Consider the following 21,333-nt stretch of genomic DNA (forward strand, 5'->3'; position numbering starts at 1 on the left):
GCGCACCGTTTAACCCCTTGGTGGGCAGGTGTGAAGACATTACTAGATCCCTGCTGAGTGCAGTAACTGACTATCCAGCTGCCCAGTGGGGGGAAGGGAAACAAATGTGGGATTAACTGCAGTTTAGCCGTCCCCAAGGGCTCAGAAAGTGCCAGCTGCTGCCCCAGGCCCCCCTGTATTTAAAGGGCAGCATCACATTACAGGCGTCCAAAGAATTTACCTCATTCCTACACAAAAATGGGTGTGAGGCTCGCCCTACTGACTGAGGGAGCTGGCAGAGCATGGCTGCCATCTCCTATCAAGGAGCTCCCTTGCCATTGTACACAGAGGAGGAGAAGGCCTGAGGTGTCGCCCCTAGCAACCATTCCAGGTGCATTTCTTAGCAGACTTGAAAATAAAGGCAAGCACGTGATTGGTTGCTACGGGCAACAGCTGCAGTCCCAGTATATCATAGAGGAACCAAAGTAAAGGCCAACATGGCCGCCGTTACAGCTTGTCCCCACCCAGCTTTCCAAGAGACCTAAACGCAACCTAGAAGTGTAATGTCAACCATAATGGCTGCCACCCAGATATTGCGTAGTGACTTAAAAAACATCATCTAATTGGCTTTAAAAAGCACCAATTTCTGAATCTATTTCTCCATAAAATGTAATAAAAGTGAAAGCAGGAAGGCAGATGGTCTGAAACGTTATAATGAAATGGTAGATTTCGCGGCCTCAGCGGCGTCTATTATCGTCTGACATTTATAGACACAACACAGACAAATAACACATTCCGGGGACGAAAAATAATAACGGAGTTTCCAAAAATGGAATCTGTCGTGGAGTTATAATGTAAGGCAGATCACCGATATCCGCAGCTTATCTGAACTGCTGATGACAGACTGCGCAGCGCAGACACGGGACGCATTACATACACGGGGTCACACGCAGGCTGGTTGCCAGTAACAACTAATAAGATTTGGGCGTTTTCTGCTTTGGTCTGGAAGATACAGACGGTACCTTCTCTTCTCTCTAAGGCTTTATTCACACGTGGCTATTCATTTACGTGGCTATTTAGCCGCATTTTTAAGCCAGACGAAAAGTTGTGGAACGACCAATATGGCCACCATTAAAGCTCCTATAAGGGTCATCATACAGCTATATAGAAAGATCCATCAGTTTGCCCCAGAGGTGACCATCAGTGGTTATCTCTTCTGGAAAAGGGCAAAAAAATAAAGAGTTACATCTATCTCTTTGGTTAATTGATTATCCTATGAATATGGTTTTTAGGGCTGACACCCACTGGCGATATTTTCTTCTTGCGCTGCGAGAGCACGTGAAAACTCTCGCCTCGCAGCGCAAGAAAGACGCCGAATTAAGACCAGCATATCGCCAGTCTTATTAATGGGGCCAGCGGCAGCAGCGCCAGTCCCATTGAAAAGATATGGAGAATGCCGCGGACTTCTGCCACAGCTGTGACAGCTGTGGCAGGAGTTTCCTTCATTCCCGCGGGGACCGCAGAAGTGCAGCATGCTATCCCATTGCTTTCAATGGGATCAGCGCTGCTGCCAGTCTCATTGAAAGCAGTGGTTAGTAGCAAACCCTGCAATATGATTTTCGGGGAAGGGCTTGAAATATAAGCCCTTCCATGAAAATCATCAATAAGTGGTAAAAAACAATTTAAAAAAATTACTCACCTCTCCACCGCTCAGACGCGTCCTCCGGCTGGCTCCCCGACACTGCTGTCCAGCACTTTTAGCCGCCTCCTGAAAGGGCTGTGCTGATTGGCTGAGTGCTCAGCCAATAGCAGCTAGTGCTTAGCTATTGACTGAGCGCTCAGCCAATTATAGATAGTGCTTAGCTATTCTTGCATGGTGACCACAAAAAGTTCCTCCAACAATTGGGCCGTATAAAGTGACCAACGATCCAAGGAATGAACAAATGCTCATTCATCAGCTCATCATTCAGTTTTAGTGAGCATCAAAATGCTAATGGCTAAACAGATAGCCTAGAGGGATCAAGGACTGCAGCAGAGATTGTTCCTTCCTACAAGTCAATTAGCCCTTGTAAAAGTAAATGAAGAGATTGCCAATCAGCGCTCGTCCTGTTAAAGGATCATTACTCTGGAGATCCAACTGAACAAGTTGGCATGGGGCAGACAACCTATACATAAAAGGGACATATGTTACCTATTACATTGTCCTATAATATCATTACATTCCTCTTTCCCTCCACTGTTCCTGGCTTGGCACACACGGAGGGTCAGGAAGGTGGGCACTGGCCATCTGATTAGCTGCTAAATGCATTTTTGCCAGGGATGGTGCCAAGGCATCCAGCACAGTCTGACTTCTGATATACACGGCTGGTACGGTTAGGTGCCCCGTCTGGGAATAAGTGCAACTTGTTTATATTAAATAGACCAGACACTGGTGTGAAGGCCCAGTCTGCAAAGCTTACAGTCACGCTCATTGCTGATGGACAAACTTACAAATGTTGCAAACGTAAGCTTGATGTGTAAGGCTGTATTCACACAGTCGTGTACAGGTTGTTCCCAGGAAAAACGGGCGCAGGACACAGTGAAAAGCACATGGACACCCGTCCTCAATGTACTGTCTAATGCTCACAGACCCCACACATTGCGCGTGCTATTCTCATTCGGTGAAACCAGTCAAGAATAGGACATGCTGCAAATTTTTTTACAAGCAATGTTTCCGTGTGAAAAATCCCCATGGACAGCGCATGACCCAAAATTATGGCCACGTCAATGATCCCTTACACATTAGAACAGTTCCAGCAAACTTTAACTTGACTTTTCAGTGGCTTTTGATGTGTCAAGTGTAAGTTTAAAGTTTGCTAAATCTATTCCCAAGGGAAATTCCTTATAATCTGGAGTGTCGGACTATAAAATATTCTAAAATGCCCTCAAAAGTTTAGATTAAATTTATTAAAGCGACAGTCCTAACTACACTACTTCTTACCATGACTCTGTCTTGATGATCAGATGATTGTTGCAGGTCCAGTTTCTCTAACCATGATGATCAGTTGTTATTGCCCAGTAAACTATAGGCATCTGCAGCGGCCCACAGCCTAAAAGATGAAGGGATTACCCGACCAAGTTACTGCTGGGGGAGGTCACAGGGAAAGGGCAACTAGCAGTTATCTTGCAGTTCTTTGTCACTCGTGACTCCACCATTTCGTCCTCTGTCGTGAATTCCAAAGTTGTAATAAACAGTCCACACAGAGGGGAAACTTTCTGTGCAAAACCGGGAACGGTTGGTAGAGCTTGTTTACTTGGTAAAACATTAATTGTCCATGAACATTACATCAGCCAGCAAAACACACGTGCCATACAGGATAGTTGTGTGACAGGAAGGATTCTCAGGCTGGCAGAAAAGGCCACAGTCCCAGTTATCTGTGGGGTTCTGCTTCCAGTGACTCTATTAACTCTTTCTCCAGCTCTTTACCGGTACACATTCACATTTGAAGTTGCACTCCGCATTGTGTGGTGACTCCTCTCTCACTCTCAGCACTCCAAATCAGCACAGAGGAGGCCTGGGTGACTTGTGCCTAAGACAAGTAGCAGGCCATCGCTCAGACTCCTAATACGAGGCAAGTTTTCTCCTACTCACTAAAAGTTCGTCTCTAGCTTAGACTCAACTGGACTGTTCTCACTAACTGTCCCTCTCTTGCACTCTACTTGCACAAACCTATATATATATAACATGATCACGTGACTAGAGACTGACAGCACAGAAAAATACATTTCTCAGACATAACCCAGACATTAACCCATTCAGAGCTGCAGAGGTGCAATACACAACAAATGCATACAACATAGAAGACACTGACAATACAACGTCACGAGAAAAACCGTTAACATTATGGAGGGGCCCGGTTAACTCTGGGTTACTACACATCCACTTATTTTTCCTGTAGAAGCCACTGCAGAGGAAATGCAATATCACATTGAACCTATTCAAATAAATGGGTGACCCTGTAATACACCATCCTACCAAGCAAGAATCAAATGAACTGTAGTATTTATTTACATTTATTAATACATACTGGGGCTCATTTGGCCCTAATGACGTCGAATACTCTTAGTGGCATACTTTTTATTACTGCTTGATACACTTCAGCTAGAATTTCCCTCCATTCACCCTGCAAATGTTTGGAGAGTCCTCTTAAAGGAAATGCACTGACTCATCTATAATAGGGCAAAGAGCGTAATCATTGGACAGTTGAGTAATGGAAGACGTTCTGTGGAGTCACAATTACACTATTGCATCTTTACATCAGATGGATGTACCTGGGTGTGGAGGATGTCTGGTGAACGACTTTTGCCTGAGTGTGTTGTAGCAGCCGTTTTTGTTTGGGGTTGTTTTATGTGACATGGTCTCCGTCTATTGGTTGTAGTGACAAGAACCATGAACATGGAGGTGTACCCTGACATTCTAGACAACAATGTGACAATACTTATGGAATGAAGGATGAATGGAGGGAAATATCAGCTGAAGTGTATCAAATGTTAGTATGCCACAGAGAATATCCAATGTCATTAGGGCCAAAGGAACCCCACTAAGTATTAACATATGGAAATAAATACTAATTTTGATTCTTGCTCAGCTGTCCAATTACTTCTGGTAGGATAGTGTACCTAAACATGTTGGGACCCCTACTCTATGACATCTATATGCCCTAACGTAGAAACTTGAGAAGGCAAATTTGATTATTAGTACAATCACATGATACTGGTCCAAAAGAGACAGCAAAAAGCCCTTTGGATTTATTTTGAGATACATCTAAGTAGACACAAAGCTTACAATACTGGGTCATTGGAAAAAGTTACACAATAGAAAGAGCGATGAGGTACTATTAGATGGAATTACCATTGGGCTTGCTGTTTCCAGCGATCGTAGCAACTAGCTGCCAGCATCTAGTGTTTCACGCCATGTTTCATTGTGTGCCTGGAGTACGTGGGAGGATATGACACCCAGCTCCGCTCCCATAGACTATTACAAGTATGCCCAGCTGTCTGCCCATAATATTTGCAGTGCATTGTAGGAAGAGGGTACAGTAATGAGTGGCACAATGCGGGGATGGCAGTGAGTCTTATGACTTTATTTAGGAACTGATGTAGACTCATATCATGGACTCCTGCCCCTGTTAGAGTAGCAGATCAGTGTGCCATCACTTGTATATAAAGTCTATGTACTATGTATAAGGCTCTACTATTAGTTGCACTATATAGTTCTATGTATACAGAGAGAAAAAGTCAGAAATGAATCAAATATCTGTTAAATGTCTAATGTTTGATTGATGTTAGTGCAACTATGTATTGTTCCTACAATGTATCCTGGCCCAAGCCATCCTCAACTATTTAGGTATATATATACTCTCGTTGATGGAAAAAATGCACCAAGAAGGTATGTGTGAATGTAATGATAATATAAGTAAGTGATTACAATATTAGAGCAAAAGGATATGTTTATTGGGGACAACTGTACAATTCAAAAGAGGCTCTCGTACCCTGTTGTACCATCTCTAGCTTGGATACAAGATGTGATAGGTGGGCATAGAGGCTCTAGTACCCTGTTGTATCGTCTCTAGCTTGGATACAAGATATGATACGGGCAGGCATGGAGGCTCTAGTACCCTGTTGTACCGTCTCTAGCTTGGATACAAGATATGATACGGGCTGGCATGGAGTTTCTGGTACCCTCTTGTACTGCCTCTAGCTTGGATACCAGATGTGATATAGAGGGCAAAGAGGCTGTAGTACACTGTTATACCACCTCTAGCCTAGATACAAGGTGTAATATGGGCGGGCATGGAAACATACAGGTTCCATATGCTATCCTGCAGCACATTTGTCCACAGATGTTGCAATGGGGCCTCTAGATCCTGCAGCACTCGTTGGCTGACGAAATTGGAATCCCAGCTGATCCCATTAAAGCTCGATCGGTGATAAATCCAGCGAGTGGGCAGGCCACAGAACTGTGGCAATGTTGTGAAGGCATTCCTGTGATATCTGCCTGAGATGTAACTGCATGCCGAGTTTTGCAGCAATCCGACATTTCTATCTGGCTGCATTATGTCTTTTTGTCACCCTTGTGTGTGCGGACGAGCATTATCCTGCTGCCTCTTGGAAGCCGCCATGAGAGGAACATATATGGCCGGAGGATTTCCGGAAAATATCTCTGAGCTGTGATTGTCCCTCATATCACTACTTGACCGACTGTCGTATGCAATGGCTCCCTAGATCATCACACCACCATCGGGGTCAGTGTGATCCTCCACAGCAGAGGCAGGATAGAAGTGCTCACCATGAGGCCTCCATACTTGAACATGACCATCGTCAACTCCCAAACAGAACCTGGAATTATCTCTAAAGACAATACGGTTCCAGTCCGTAGCAGTCCAGGTTTCTTGTTCACGACACAACTGCAAGCAAAGGCGATGGTCTTAGAGTGTTAGTGGCAGGATATGTAATGGGTGCCATGACACCAAATTTCCTTCTGCTAAGCGCCTGGAAATGATCCGAGCAGAGACCGGGTTCTGTAATAAAGGTGCCATCTGTGTCTGCATGGTGGACAACAAAACTGCTGGATCTGCTTCCGCAAACAATCCTCTCTACTGGTGGTCTGTCTGGCTGTCTTCAGCCTGTTCGCTGTGTGTGCACGCCCTCGCGCAATCACTGCTCCCAACATTTCCTAACAATTGCTTAGATGCCGTAAAGGCCCATTTACACGACACGATTATAGTGTAAACTACTCGTTAGATTGAATGGTTTGCACGATAATTGTTAGGTACACACACGTGCAGTGAAAGAACGATCAGCAAGAAATAGCTGATTGGACCCAAAAATAATAGTTGATCTGCAGCTGCATCAGGCTGTGTAAACAGTCCGCCAGTCATCTATGAAGAATGGTCTGCTTAGTGTGAATGGAAGCAAGTGGGCCAGAAAGATCTCCCACGTGTTCTACCTCCATTCACTGAGCAACGATCGCTGTTGTGTAAAAGCACAAGACCGACCATCATTGGGACAACTGTTGGGAACTTTAGCACGCAACAGTCATTCCATATAAAAAGGCCTTAATTCGTGAAGCCAACCATCCTGCTTCTCTTAATCCAATGATGTGCCCCTCTCAAAGTCAGTTAACTGGGCAAAATGTCTTTGAGTATGTCATACAGGTATGTCTAGCAGTCAACGATCTCTCAACAAGAGGTCCACTACACAAATGTAGCCTCTGGGAGTCTTTTGATAGGGCAACGAGGAAATCACTTTTACAGCCTTGGTGGCAAGACCCAGTGTCTAATCATACCACAACTGTAATCATCTACATATCCACCTGAGATGTGACTGCATGCCACGTTTTGCAGTAATCCAACATCCCTCTCTGGCTACATTATTTATTTATTGTCAATAAGTGTATATACTGTAGATACATAACCAACACCAGTTTATCCATTATCCACAGAGGGCATCTGGCAGCCATACATTTTGCCTTGTTGATAAAGCCCCTGGCCTCATCACGTCCACAGCCTAGTATGCATCATCATAACCAAATTAATGTAAAAGCTGTATATAAATTATAGAATTGGGTAAATTTTGTGAAGCTACTGATTCCACATAATAATGTATCAAACGTGCTATATATAACCTTATATATAATATTACATTATGTATGTATATGATGAAGAGCCAGGCCATTGGTGATCCTTTCTTATAAATTCCCATGAGATCATATGTCTTATCCATCCTCGCTGTGACCCAGATAGATGAGGCATCCATACCATGGCTAAATGAAGAACCATTTGGTCCTCGCTGAGTCACAAATGCAAAACATTCCTGACATTTCATGGCTGTCACAGATTCCTTTGCTGTATCCCTCTGATCGGTGTTGGGCTCACAGTAGAGAGTAGAGTAGAAAAACAGGGTGCGGTCGCACGTCCGTTCTCTTGGTTAATGTATCCTTCACATTGCTTTGATATCAGTTTAATTCAGTGGAAACATGAAAGGGATGTGAAATAGAACTTAAAATACAGCCAAGTGGAACGGGCCAAACATGGTGGTATGACAGGCAACATTTATTTGGGGCAGCATCAGCCACTGGGCAAAGGTCTAGTAGCCCCATAAATTGTCTACTTATCACCAGTCCCTATTGGATGGGTTCCTAGCTCAATAGACCTTTCTCTATGGGTTAAAAAGCCTCCAAATGAATAGGGAAGACAGTTATCTGGTCATATGAGGTTTGCTTGGCGGATGGGCCCACATATATTGATCAAAATGTGTGCTAAACCTTGCTTTTTTATGTGGTTAGAATAAAGGACAGTTGTGCAATTATTTGCAGATATTAGCTGTGTATGAGTGCTGAAGCTTGCCTTTGCTACTATAATTTTCGCAGACATATCTTATGTGTACCTTCATATTTAATTTATTTGTTGAAAGTGCTGACTTTGTTTTTTGTTACATGTACACTTGTGTATGACTGGCTGCATACACCTGCCATACACTTCATTCATTCATCTGTTCTAGGTGATTTAGTAAGTGTATATAGCCATGTATCCAGCTTTCCAATTCATTTGGCACCTATTTAGCCCAAAGAAAGGTGTCTATAGTGCTAGGAACCCATCCAATATGGTTCGCCTGGACGTGGCGGATGGACCCACATATTTTGATCAAAATGTGCGCTAAGAACCTTGCAGTTATTATAAACAACAGATGCACAATTGTATGCAGATATAAAATGTATATGAGTGCTGGAGCATGTGTTTGTTACTGATATACCACAGCATGCACTGCGGTGGAACCCAGTGGACTCCATTATAAGTTAACGGGATGACTCAGTTGCTGCTGAATGTCCATCGTGCAATGGACCCAGCTTTGGAGCATGAATTCCACTCATGACAGAAACCCTCGTGCAGTTTAAACTGCCGCCGTTCATTAGTGACCGGCTGCTGTGTAATCTCAATGGAGAGGACCAGGGGAGCGAGAGGAGAGAAATCTCTTGCACTGCCCCGTCCCCCTGCTGGCCGCTCTGTGACCCAGCCTGCTCTGCTAGCTCCTGTGCAGAAGTACGAAAGTGTGGAGACACAGGAACGAGTGTCGGGCATCGTTTGTCCGACAGTCGTCCCGTGTAAGGGGACCTTTAGTGGGGCTTCTTTGGTCCTAATGACATTGGATACTCTACGTGGCATACTTTCTACTAATGTTTGGTACACTTCAGCTGGTGTTTCCCTCCATTCATCTTGCATATATTTGTTGAAGCATCGGCCCGTCTACAATGGTACAAGGATCGTCGTCACTGGATAGTTGAGCAATGGAAGAATGTTCAATGGACTGACTAATCACACTACTCCATCTTCACATCAGATTGATGTACCTGGGTGTGAAGGATGCCTGGGGAACGTCTTTTGCCGGAATGTGTTATGCCAACATTTAAGAACGACGAAGGTTCCATTATAGTCTGGGGATGTTTTACGTGGCATGATCTCTGTCTGTTGGTTGTAGTGACAAGAAACATGAACCTAGAGGTCTGCCTTGGCATTCTAGACACTGCTGACAATGTGGTAATACTCTGGGAATTGTCAGCCATATTTACAACAAGACAACACACCTTGTCACAAATCCAATGCTGTTTTACGTTGGTTTGAGGATATGGATGTTCCATGATTGGACTGCCCGTACAGAGTCTGACCTGAACCCTACTGAACATGGCTGGGATGAACTGGAATGTCGGATCAGGAAATCTGAACAGCCTCCATCTTCTTTGAGAGAACCCCTGTTTGCAGGATGAATGGAGGGAACTACTAACTGAAGTGTATCAGACGTTAGCAGAAAGTATGCCAAGGAGAGTATCCGATGTCATTAGGGCCAAAGTAGGCCCTACTAAGTATTAACATATGGAAATAAATACTACTTTTGATTCTTGCTCAGGTGTCCAATTGCTTTAGGTGTGATAGTGTAGTTTCTGTTTCTTAATGGAGGCATACTACACCAAGTATAGGATGTTTAAGGCATCCTTTCAGCTGGTCCTAGAAATAAGATAATTACTAAGAGCCCTGATTTTCCCCATTAACAGAAGCACTATCATTTGAATGTACCAGCAGGAGCTAAGTGGCGCCATATACATTTGTCTCATACTTGGTATCAAAATTATAAATGTACAAAGACACTGCACTGTACCCACAAGCTTAGCATGATACGGTATGTGTTTTACACTGTGGCCATCTACAGAACAAAGACTAAGATACTGTCCTGGAAGACCCCTAATCCTGACACATTTCTATACAGTCCATCATAGTGCCATAAAGACTTAATGATGACAGCTACAGGTCTTTAATGTTTGAAGATGCACATACTCCACATTGTCAGACAATACTGGGAAATCCCAAATATCCATTACCAGGCCATGGATTGAACATATCAACTGAGCCAGACATACGGATCATCTTACTGACAGACAACAGAGAACAACAGCTTAACACATCCAAGACTTCGTGTTGTCTCCCCATTTTCCTTAAGGTGACTTACATGCCTGAGACCTCACTTGAGAAACCAGCCTGATACAACATTTTCCAGGGAGCCTAATAAATTGCTTACTGGCCTTTAAAAGGGGTATTCTTGTCTCACAAGATGGGGAACAACTTGCTGATTGGTTCAACAGTTGGGACTAGTATGATCTCAAGATTTTGTCGCCAGTACGTCCCGAACTTGGCTCTGGCATTCCAATGGAAGTGAATGGAACAGAGTTGCACAGCCACCAGCACTCAGATCCCCACTGATCAGCACGTTACCCCCTATTTTGAGGATAGGGGATAACATTCTGAGACAAACCCTTTAAAGCTTTCTTACAAACTATGGGCCTAGATGGTGCAATAGTCCAGCGTGCTGGATAGTGATGAACCCTGTTATGTATTCGCCATTACTCAGGTGCTCATGTCTCTGATACGGTGATCCCTCATGTGTAGGGAGCGCCTGGGACCATTTATTATCCCGTCTGTTGCTCATAAGCCAATTCCCACCACCGCAGAGTACGATCTTCTATCTTCTCTCACCATGAATTCTCCCCTCCGCATTTTCCATAATGCGCCTTTAATCACGAGTATAAAGGAGCAGTGTCGTCGTTTAATCATTACATTGATTTTAACTGTGTCATTTCCAGTGTAAGTAGCTGCGAGTGCGTGCTGGGCTCTCGTCTGCTGATTGTATCATAATGAAGAGCGATCATTAATCTCCCCAGACAGATAAAAGCACAGTTACATATGTTTCAGTTCACAGGCTGCTGTGAGAGACACCAAAATTATCATAAAGATTCCCATTAATCAAACCGCTACCACGGGGGATGCAGAGATACATCACTAAGGTGTTATTTATGCCCGCGCTGTCTCTTTAAGGAGAAATTATTAGGACAGTCTGATATGTGCTAAAGAATTATCATGGTGGACATCTGGACATACTCAGTGCAATGCCATAGCTGTCACTAGTAGATCTTCATTCATCACCAACCGACTAACCACACGCTAATATTATACAGTACAGAGCAAAATTCCAATAATCTGGAATAGAAGCATTCTTGTGTGCATCCAGGAGGCTAAAGGCCTGTGCTGATCCTATGCAACTGATACACTGCGACGAGCCCCGCACAACCTCTGGGTGTAAACGAAAATATTTTCATTCCCTGGCAGAAAGCAGAGATCTTGAAAATAGTGAGAACTTGAAATAAAATGGAAATTAGAAAGTTGCAGAATATTCTAATATATGTTTTACTTATATGGAAGCGGGAAATAAATACTCTGAAGTTTTCCTGCTTGACTTGGAAATGGGTCGAAGAGGCGGGCCAGACTCTCCCTGCCTGCATTATACAGAGTGACAGCTTTTGTTTTATGGAGAGAGCTGTCAGTCAACATGCTGCAGGCAGGGAGAACGCGGCGCGGCCCACCTTTGACTCAAAAGCCCCATTACCGAGTCAACGGGCAAATATCAAAGTGTGCTTATTCTTAAATGCATTTCAGAATAACACTCAGATTGGGGGCACTGCGCATATCTGTCCCAGATTCATGATGCCTATAGTTCAGGCAGCACATACCTGATGATGGGTTCCATGTAAAGGGGTGTCAGGTCATGAAAAAGTTTACAAACTCTATTTCTGACGCCAGGCTTAGTAGAGGCATACGGAAGCTTCATGCACCTTCTCAGAAGTCCGACATGGCATACATTTCTAGGTTCTGTTTTTGACCACCCAAGATGGGGTGGTTCCAATTTTCAGACTACCTAATCCCCACAGTGCATTGGTAGTTTTAAACTACTAATGCACTATACCTGCCACTCATGATAACAGCACTGGCCAATCAGAGAGCAGTACAGAGTATGCATTAGTTAGTTAGAAAATTGCTGCAGCCGTCTTGGATGGCGGATTGGAGGGGCAGCTATATGGAATCAGTGCACCTCTATGAATTCAGGTTCTTTAGGAAATTTATAAAGCATTTTACGTCAGATTCGGGCATAAAAAGTGGCACATTTTTGTGTAAGCTGCACTTGCACAAAAATGTAGTAACTAGAGATGAGCGAACGTGCTCGTTTAGGACAATTACTCGATCGAGCATCCCTTTTTTCGAGTAACTGCCTACTCGGGTGAAAAGATTCGGCGGCGCCGGGGTGGAGCGGGGGATAGCTCTTTCTTTCTCCCCCCCATCCACACTCCCCACCACAACCCCCTGCTCACCCCCGGCGCCCCCCGAATCTTTTCGCCCGATTAGGCAGTTACTCGAAAAAAGCGATGCTCGATCGAGTAATTCCTCTAAACGAGCACGTTGACTCATCTCTAGTACTGACTTGTTAACTGCTACGTCAGCTCATGCCACTTTCCCGAAAAGCAGGGGTAATGGCTTGCCAGAAGGGGGTGTGGCCATCCTAGATGGACATATTTATGTCAAGCTTATCTGTGGGGCTTTATGCACCTGTTGGAGGCCAAAAGTGTCCTGTACTGTGCTAAACAAAGGGCCACTGCAAAAACAAAAAGTAAACCGCATGGTATACATTTGTTTTCCCCACAATTGGAGTAATCAAGAAATGTTCCAACATGTAGCTTTAATGGAGGACTCCAATGCAGTGAGCACCGAGCCTTAGAGTGGCTTTACATGGGACGATTACGTTACTCTGCTTTCGCACAGGAGCGATAGTCGTTCGGTGAATGGAGGCACAGCACACCTCTCCGGAGATCTCTTCCAGCTGCCCGCCTCCATCATTCTGAGTAAACAGATGAACGACTGCCTGTTTTCGTGGGCCGATAGACTCTTGCTTTTTAGGTGAGCGACTCAGACAGGTGAGCGATTCTCACTCATTTTCTTTGTTGAGTCCCGTGTTGGCACGGGACCACAGTCACCCATAATCGCTCTTTTGAGTTATAACTCAGGTGTCTGTCGGCCCATGAAAAGCCACCCTCGCTCTACTAGAACCTGTGGGCACAGAGTTCTGTTTCCAAACCATCTAGTAGGCCCATTACTTTAAAAGGTATTCACATTTAAGACCTTTTAGGTATATTCATAGGATATGCCATAAAAATAAGATAGCTGCCGATCCCAACCCTCTCTAGTTCTGGCCCCCGGCCTGGCTGTATACAGTGACCTGCAGTGGTCGGGAGTTATGGACAGGAGCGTAACTATAGGGGGTGCAGGGGATGCGGTTGCCTCAGGGGGCCCATAAGGCCTCTCTTCTCCATATTGGGAGCTGAGTACTATGAAAAAAGCATTATAGTTGGGGGCCCTGTTACAGATTTTGCACCGAGGCCCAGAAGCTTTAAGTTACGCCTCTGGTTATGGATGAAGCTGAGCGGTCAGTCTAAGGGTTCAAACCTCGCTATTGGCTCCATCCAGGGGTCCCGTCAGGGTTTCTGTTTAAAATCCTGTGGAGGGCTGTGCTATTCTTTCCAGCACAAAATGCCAGAACTGAATGGAAACCTGCTGAAACAGAGACCTATTGGTCTCCGTATCAGCAATATTCATTAGTGACCAAGTGAGGCTCCATCTAGCAGTACTGTTTTGAGCATTTTAAAAAGAACCCTTGATAGGACCCCTAAACAGAGCCAGTAGCGAGGTCTAAATAGGCCATTAGGCCGGATTCAGGCGGCTGTGAAACTCGCGCGAGTGTTGTGTGTTGCAAGGCGCACAAATCTCGCATGAATATGAATCACATTCTTTTGAATGGTGTCAAACACAAGCGATATTTTCCTGCACCGCATTGCAGCATGTCCTATCTCTTCGCGTTCCTCTGTACGCATCGCCCATTGATTTCCATAGGAGCTTTAATGCATCGCATGGCTCTCACATGCCATTCGGTGTGCATGAAAGGGAACACTTCCGATCCTCGATCGCGCATAAAACTTGTGTGAGAGGATCAGAATTTCACAGATGTGATGCGAGGCGTTATTGCCTGCAAAACGCCTCGCATCCGCAGGTAAATCGCATGTTCACAAATGCGATATCATGCAGAGTTTCGTGGCCCGATATTGTGCTCACCATTTGTAGGTAGCCTTACACTGTTTACGTAAATTACACATATGTGAATATTACAGGGAGCTACGGTGTTTTCATAGTTCTCGAGTTACGGAAACAATGTAGCTTTCTATTCTACACTATTTCAATAAGTCTCATTGACTTCTATTGCATTTATAAAAATGGCGCACCATGGCCTGCTTTGTGATTCCTGCAGTCCAGGGCACAGCGCTGGGCTTGTATATCAGCCATGGTGGTCTGACATAGGAATACCTTTTTTTAATGCTGAACATGTTGTGTCTTTTTCTACTTGGAGGCTAGAATATAACGCTCTTACCAGAGGCGTAACTTGAAGCTCCCGGGCCCCGATGCAAAACCTGTAACAGGGCCCGCAACTATAATGCTTTACTCATAGTACTGGGTTCCCTATATGTAGAAGAGAGGCCTTATGGGCCCCCCAAGGCTCCTGGGCCCGGGTGCGACCGCATCCCCTGCATCCTCTATAGTTATGCCCCTGGCTCTTACATAAGGGAGTACGGAGCTCCAGTACACTGGGGGTCTCTATGCTATGTCTTAACCTAGAAGTTCATCTTTAAGTTATAAACCTTTTGGGCTTCTATGGGGTACAGCTCATTCCTGTTGAGTGGAACATCCTCTAACAACTTTTAGTAATCTCTAAGGCCAGCTTTACACGAGTGCAAGTGTATAAGAGCGTGTTTTTGAGGAATGAAAGTTGTGTTTTTGCACGCACATTGGCCTATTTTACTGTACTTATTTGCCAAGCCAGAAACCTACTGCACACTGATGAGGGGCAAATATCCCGAAACAGCTGTCTGTGTATGGAATCCTGGCTTGGCTTTCAATTCTCAGTCATTGTTACAAAGCTTGTATAAAGAGTCTAACATTGACTTGCAGGAATGCTGCCTTCCAATAGGTGGCACTACAGAGGTATTGTTCCATCTCCCTTTGTTTGCATATTACCCAGAGGAGCATGGATGGCCTTATAAGTCTCCTCACTCACTCACCTTCTAGGTGCTCTCCCTAAGATAGGATTCCTGACTTACTGTACTATTTGCACACGCAGGTTTTGCACATTTGGACTTGCAAAAAAATATGCACTAATGCTCTCTGACTTTTTATGTGTTCTTCTAAAGCATGCCGCGTTTTTGTCTTTTTTGGCGCTACGCAATTGCTCAAAATATGCACTTGTGAACGAACCCATTGAAATCAATGCATTCCATTTTCTGCATGTTAGTCTTGCAAAAGTTTCATGCGCACATATGTCTGTGTGAATCCGGCGTAACACATAGAGAATAATATAAACAAAGCCTATAAGGCTGGGGTCACACGGGATGGAATCCCGACGGAAATCTCGCGGTTTGGCCGCAGCAAAAACCGCGAGATTTCCGCCGGGTGAACCGCTGCGGAAAAACCTGCGGTGGCTTTGAAGCGGCCTGGCCGTTCGCTCTTCCGCTGCGGCCGGCGGTCCCATAGAGGAGAGCGTGGCCGCAGCGGAAAGAGAAAATAAACAGACATGCTGCATATTCTAAAGCGGCAGCCGCAGCCGCGGTTCCTGCTGGACTTACCGCACCGGATTGGCCGTCCCGTGTGGACGAGATTTCTGAGAAATCTCGTCCACATGGCTGGCTAATCCTGAGATTAGTGTCCGCAGGCGGATTTGCCGTGGCGAAATTCCACGCGGAATTTCCGCGGCAAATCCGCCCTGTGTGAACCCAGCCTTACTGGAAGGTCACGTAAAAAGTTACTACTCGGGGAAAACAATCAAAAGGACATCTCCGGTTACACGGATGTAGACAGGCTAAGCAGTACAAAAAAATTGATTGCTTTAAAATGCTGTAAAACGGAAGTGAGAAGGGAATGAATGGAAAGCATACTTTCCGTTTTTTGAAGGATCCTTCTGATGGATCTTTTCTGTTCATTTTTGTTTCGCTTTATTTTGTACAGTTCCGCTTTTTTCGTAAAACAGGATCTGCCAAAAAAACGCTAGTGCGAACATAATAGAAATTTACTAGGCCTGGCATTTCCCAAGGCGGTCTTAGTATAATTTCCCCCAGTGCAGGATGCGCATCTCAGCACTTCTGTGTGCCTACACTAAAATATACACCATATCCGACCTGCGCATACATATCTGCTGTAAGTTACTCCCGTTTCTGGCATAAATCATACATAAATCTGTTGGTTTTAGGGCGGTCATGCACTCTCCCTTCAAGCCCTGGCCGCCTTTTACAAAATTGCGAGGCTGGTGAGAAAAGCCAAAAAGTCTCGAATTTTACCCAAATCCCCACTTGCTCAAAAATTTGTGACTTTTTTATGCTAGAAACTGGTATATAAACCTAGCTCCAATGAGTACTTACAGTACAACACTGATGCACGGGCTCCCATCTAGGCTGCCGATCACGGATGCCAAAATTACCATACCCATTCATAAACACATCACGGTATACCTATAGAATCAGCCAGCGGTATGGGGCAAGACACTGCTGCCATTACTAGTATCTGCTTTTCCATTGTTATGTTTTATAGGCCAGTTTTAGAAGAGCGTGTTGTCCCACATCCATAATACGGACGCATTATAGATGACGCTACAATAGTATGTCATCAGTATTTGCCTTCGTATTTGCGGTAGTGATTTTTTTTCTATAGGGCAATTACAGATCCGTATTTTCCCAATAGAAAATAATACAGATGAATGCAAATAAGGAGAAAAAAAACGGACAAAATTAGTGCATATGGCGTGAAAAATACGGCCATGTGAACAAATACATGCATTTACATTAGCACCGTACTATAATCTGTAAAACGCGGACTAAATACGGAGTAACAATATGCTGATCTGCAAGCGGTCGTGTAGCGAGTACTTATCCCCACATTTATATATTACATGTTATTATTAAAGGCTGCTTATACACTTAAAGGGGAACTTAGCAATATGACATCAGAAGATAACACTGGTGGCAGTTGGACCCTTCTGATTCCCAGAACATGTCCTCCGTAGAAAACCCTTGAGTGCAGCCCATGACTGCTTCAATTGGGGTCTGAGTGCGCACTTTAAAGGGATTTCAAGACAATACTTTCATTTTATACCTTTCTGCCAGAAACTTGGAAAGTGATCCTATTATTGCAGCCCCCTTCTATAAAGGCTACCTAAGAAGGTCTGACCCCTACAGGTGCACACAGGGTATTTGCCCACATTGGGCAGAAGGACTCTTACCTGCCGGTAGGCAGACATCAGGCAGCACATGGCCAGCAGTATCCCTCTTTCCATCCTGCCTGGAATGAAGTTGTCTCTGTGGGAGAAGGACGAGGGTCTGTGTGCGCCTGCCTGTGTCACTGATTCCCTTTCCTGCTATGACTGACAGCACAAGTGTTGCGAGTTGTAACTTTACTCCAGTGGGGTGGGAGGGGGAATCACTGGGGTGCTGGGGGTGTACGCCGTGTGTTTGTACAGGGGGGGAATGGGGTCTGCAGCTGTGCCCATTACAGACTCTACTCTGTTCAAGGTCACTTCCCGGCTCCGGGACCCCTCATTTCTTGTGGGAGAATTCATGTATGTGCAATGTAACAAATGCCACCTGTCTTCAGATCAAGAATATCACTATGACAAGGCTGCCTATTCCCTGATGGGATAAAGAAAGGGTTAAAAAGGGTCTTGCGAAGAACGACGGCCTCGTTAATGAATCTTTCATCACAAGGGATTTTCCAAACTTTTAGAAAACCCTCATAACAATGTATCGCAGGGATGAAAAAAAGCAGTTTGACATATTTGTCAAATTACGGGACAAATCTTGCTGGGGTTGATAAGTTCACGCCGAAGGATCTCCGCTTTATTTCAGTCGCCCGTTTGTGCCAAAGCATAAAAAATGGAGATGGTGGTGCTGTATAAATTAGATGCCAGCTTCAATTGCAAGGCGATTGCATGCCCCCCTAGTGATAGGTGTGCTTCACTGCTCTTCCACAGGGGCCATCTGTTGTCTGCTGCTGTGGATAACACTGATGAGAATACCTGATCTACAGACTTTGGCCAATAAACTCCATTACACTAATTAAGAGCTGACTTTAGAGATTCGCATGATCCCCAAGATGTCTGTTGTGAATCCAGACTTCCTGCATTTAGACACAACTCTTCTACCTAAACACAAAAATCACTCTGTCCTTACATCATCACTGCAAACAATTCCATTACGGCAAGCTGGATGATATCAAATACGACCATCAAAACAGATCTAATAACTAGGTCTAACTTATCTATAGCTCTACAGGGCAATAAGTGGTCATATAAGGGACCCAAAAGAACTGAGTGACCATCCCTAAGCTGATGCCCATAGTGGTTGTTAGTCTTAGATAAACGTACACTATCCTACCAAAACAAATTGGACACCTGAGCAAGAATTAGAAGTAGTATTTATTTCCATATGTTAATACTAAGTGGGGCTCCTTTGGCCTTGATGACATCAGCTACTTTCCATGGCATACTTTCTACTAATGTCTGATACACTTCAGCTGGTATTTCCCTCCATTCATCCTGCAAATGTCTGGCGACTTCTCTCAAAAAAGATGGATACTGTTCATATTTCCTGACCTGACGTTCCAGTGCATCCCAGAGATGCTCAGTGGGATGCAGACCAGTCCAATCATGGAACATCCATATCCTCAAACGTGACGAGGCATGTTGTCTTGTTGGAAGTACTGCTGACCATTCCCAGAGTATTGCCACATTATTATCTAGAATGTCAAGGTATAGCCCCGTGTTCATAGTTCTTGTCACTACAACCAACACACCAAGACCATGCCACATAAAACATCCCCAGACCATAACAGAATATCTGGTGTACATAACTGTTGTTTTAACACTCAGGCAAAAGGCGTTCCCCAGGCCTCCTCCACACCCAGGTACGTCCATCTAATTTGCAGTGATTCATCACTCCATAGAATGTTCTACCATTGCTCAACTATCCAATGACGAAGCTACTTGCACCTTCTAAATGAGCCGATGTATCTTCTTTGAGAGAACTCACCAGTCATTTGCAGGATGAATGGAGGGAAATGCTAATTGAAGTGTATCAATTGTTAGTAGAAAGTATACCACAGTGAGTATCCAATGTCATTAGGGCGAAAGGAGCTCCACTATGTATTAATATATGTTAATAAATACTACTTTTAATTCTTGCTCAGGTGTCCAATTACTTTAGGATAGTGTACATATTTAGTATGGGGGATGACTAGGGCTTATATTTACTGAGATTTTTCTTTGATTTGAGAGAAGAAATCCCCCCCCCAGTATAAGATGATGCGATCTCTTCAGCACTGGACAGATGAAGCCTCCTTGACCCTTAAAGTGTTAACATCCTGTTATGTAAATTTAAAGGGAAAATTGGAATTTCAGATGTTATCCAGAACAAACCCCGGATTTTGCAGTTACCGTGATGTTCAGATGATATCACCGTGGCTGGTAATTTTCAATTAGTTAACTCAGTCAAGTCCAGGCACAGATGATAGTGTGCAGGTCCCTTTAGTTTGTGGTCACCATGGGGTAAACATAAGGGGAAAAATACGATAAAAGATAAGAGGATCTCCAGGGAACTTCCATCTCTCTGCAACCTTAAATGTCGCTGTCACAACAGCCTTCACTAGCAATGAGAGAGTTACATATAAAAGAGATGGGAGAGTCTGAGACAGCTGTTTTCAGTGACTCACACTTACCAGGCACTAAGACAGTTGGGGATAAACAGCGAGAGAGAAAAAGAAAAGGCTAAAGAGATAAAACAATTCCGAAGACGCGGCCTTTGGGCACAGTGATGTTGTCCCATGGAGCATGGCCAGATCGGAAGGATGCGATTGCCTTGAGTACGGTGGTTCTTAATAAGCCTCCTTTCTCGATAGCTGTTTGGTGACTCAATCTAGTGGAATAGAGGTGGCCATGTATACACGTGGCTCTCTCTTTGAAGTCTAAATGAGTCGCTCACTCAGTTGTCTCCATAACTTCCATACTCTTCAGTGGAGAAGGCTATGCACTTGTAGATGTGCGGTCAATAGAGATTAGCAAGCATACTCGCTAAGGACAATTACTAGAGCAAGTATTGTCGTTAGCGAGTACCTGCCTGCTCAGAGGAAAAGATTCGGGTGCCGGCGCGGGTGAGCAGTGAGTTGCGGGAGTGAGCAGGGGGAGCGGGGGGGGGGGGGGGGGGAGAGGGAGAGAGATCTCTCCCCTCCGTTCCCCCCCACTCTCCCTCACCGCTCCCTGCCGGCACCCGAATCTTTTCTTCCGAGCGGGCAGGTACTCGCTAAGGACAATGCTCGCTCGAGTAATTGTCCTTAGCGAGTATGCTCGCTCATCTCTAGCGGTCAACTATCTTCTGCTCTCTCCTCTCCTGCACCTTAGCTATCTATGACAACAACAAAATTTCCCTTTGTTGTGGACATAAATTGGCTGAGAAAACTTCCAGCGGAGAAGAGAAAAGGGCTGAAAACCAACTCGTCAGTCCAGCCTCACTGACAGATCTCCTGTTGAGACTTAAACTGCAGTGTCTACATACAGTGATATGTAGAAGCTGCAGAAGTGGTGCATAAATTTTAATCAAATTGCAAAATGATTGTCAGCCCAAAATACATACATTTATGGGAAAAAAACGTCCCCCAAAGTGTCCATAAGCTTTAATTTCTCCTGCAGCAAATAGAGACTAACTAGCCCTTTCTTAGGGTTGGCTGCACACCACTGGGTCGGATTCCGCATGCGGGAGCCCGCTTTAGAATCCGCCCCTGTGCCCAGCTGGCGTCCGCGCATACCTGTCATTTCGTCTTCTCTTCTGTACTGCGGATGGTCTGCATCGGACCTGTC

The 21,333-nt window shown here is 44.7% G+C and overlaps 1 protein-coding gene across 1 annotated transcript in view; it reads right to left on the bottom strand.

Annotated features, from left to right (window-relative positions):
- Positions 1–17,824, bottom strand: part of CDH15 (cadherin 15) — a 48,684-nt gene extending 30,860 nt beyond the window's left edge. Inside the window, exon 1 of the mRNA XM_066582972.1 lies at positions 17,710–17,824. Coding sequence (XP_066439069.1) covers positions 17,710–17,763 — 54 coding nt within the window. The 5' untranslated portion in view covers positions 17,764–17,824. The remainder of the gene's footprint in view (positions 1–17,709) is intronic.
- Positions 17,825–21,333: the final 3,509 nt, after the last annotated feature.

Source organism: Eleutherodactylus coqui, chromosome 11 (assembly GCF_035609145.1).
Source record: "Eleutherodactylus coqui strain aEleCoq1 chromosome 11, aEleCoq1.hap1, whole genome shotgun sequence".
Classification (NCBI taxonomy): domain Eukaryota; kingdom Metazoa; phylum Chordata; class Amphibia; order Anura; family Eleutherodactylidae; genus Eleutherodactylus; species Eleutherodactylus coqui.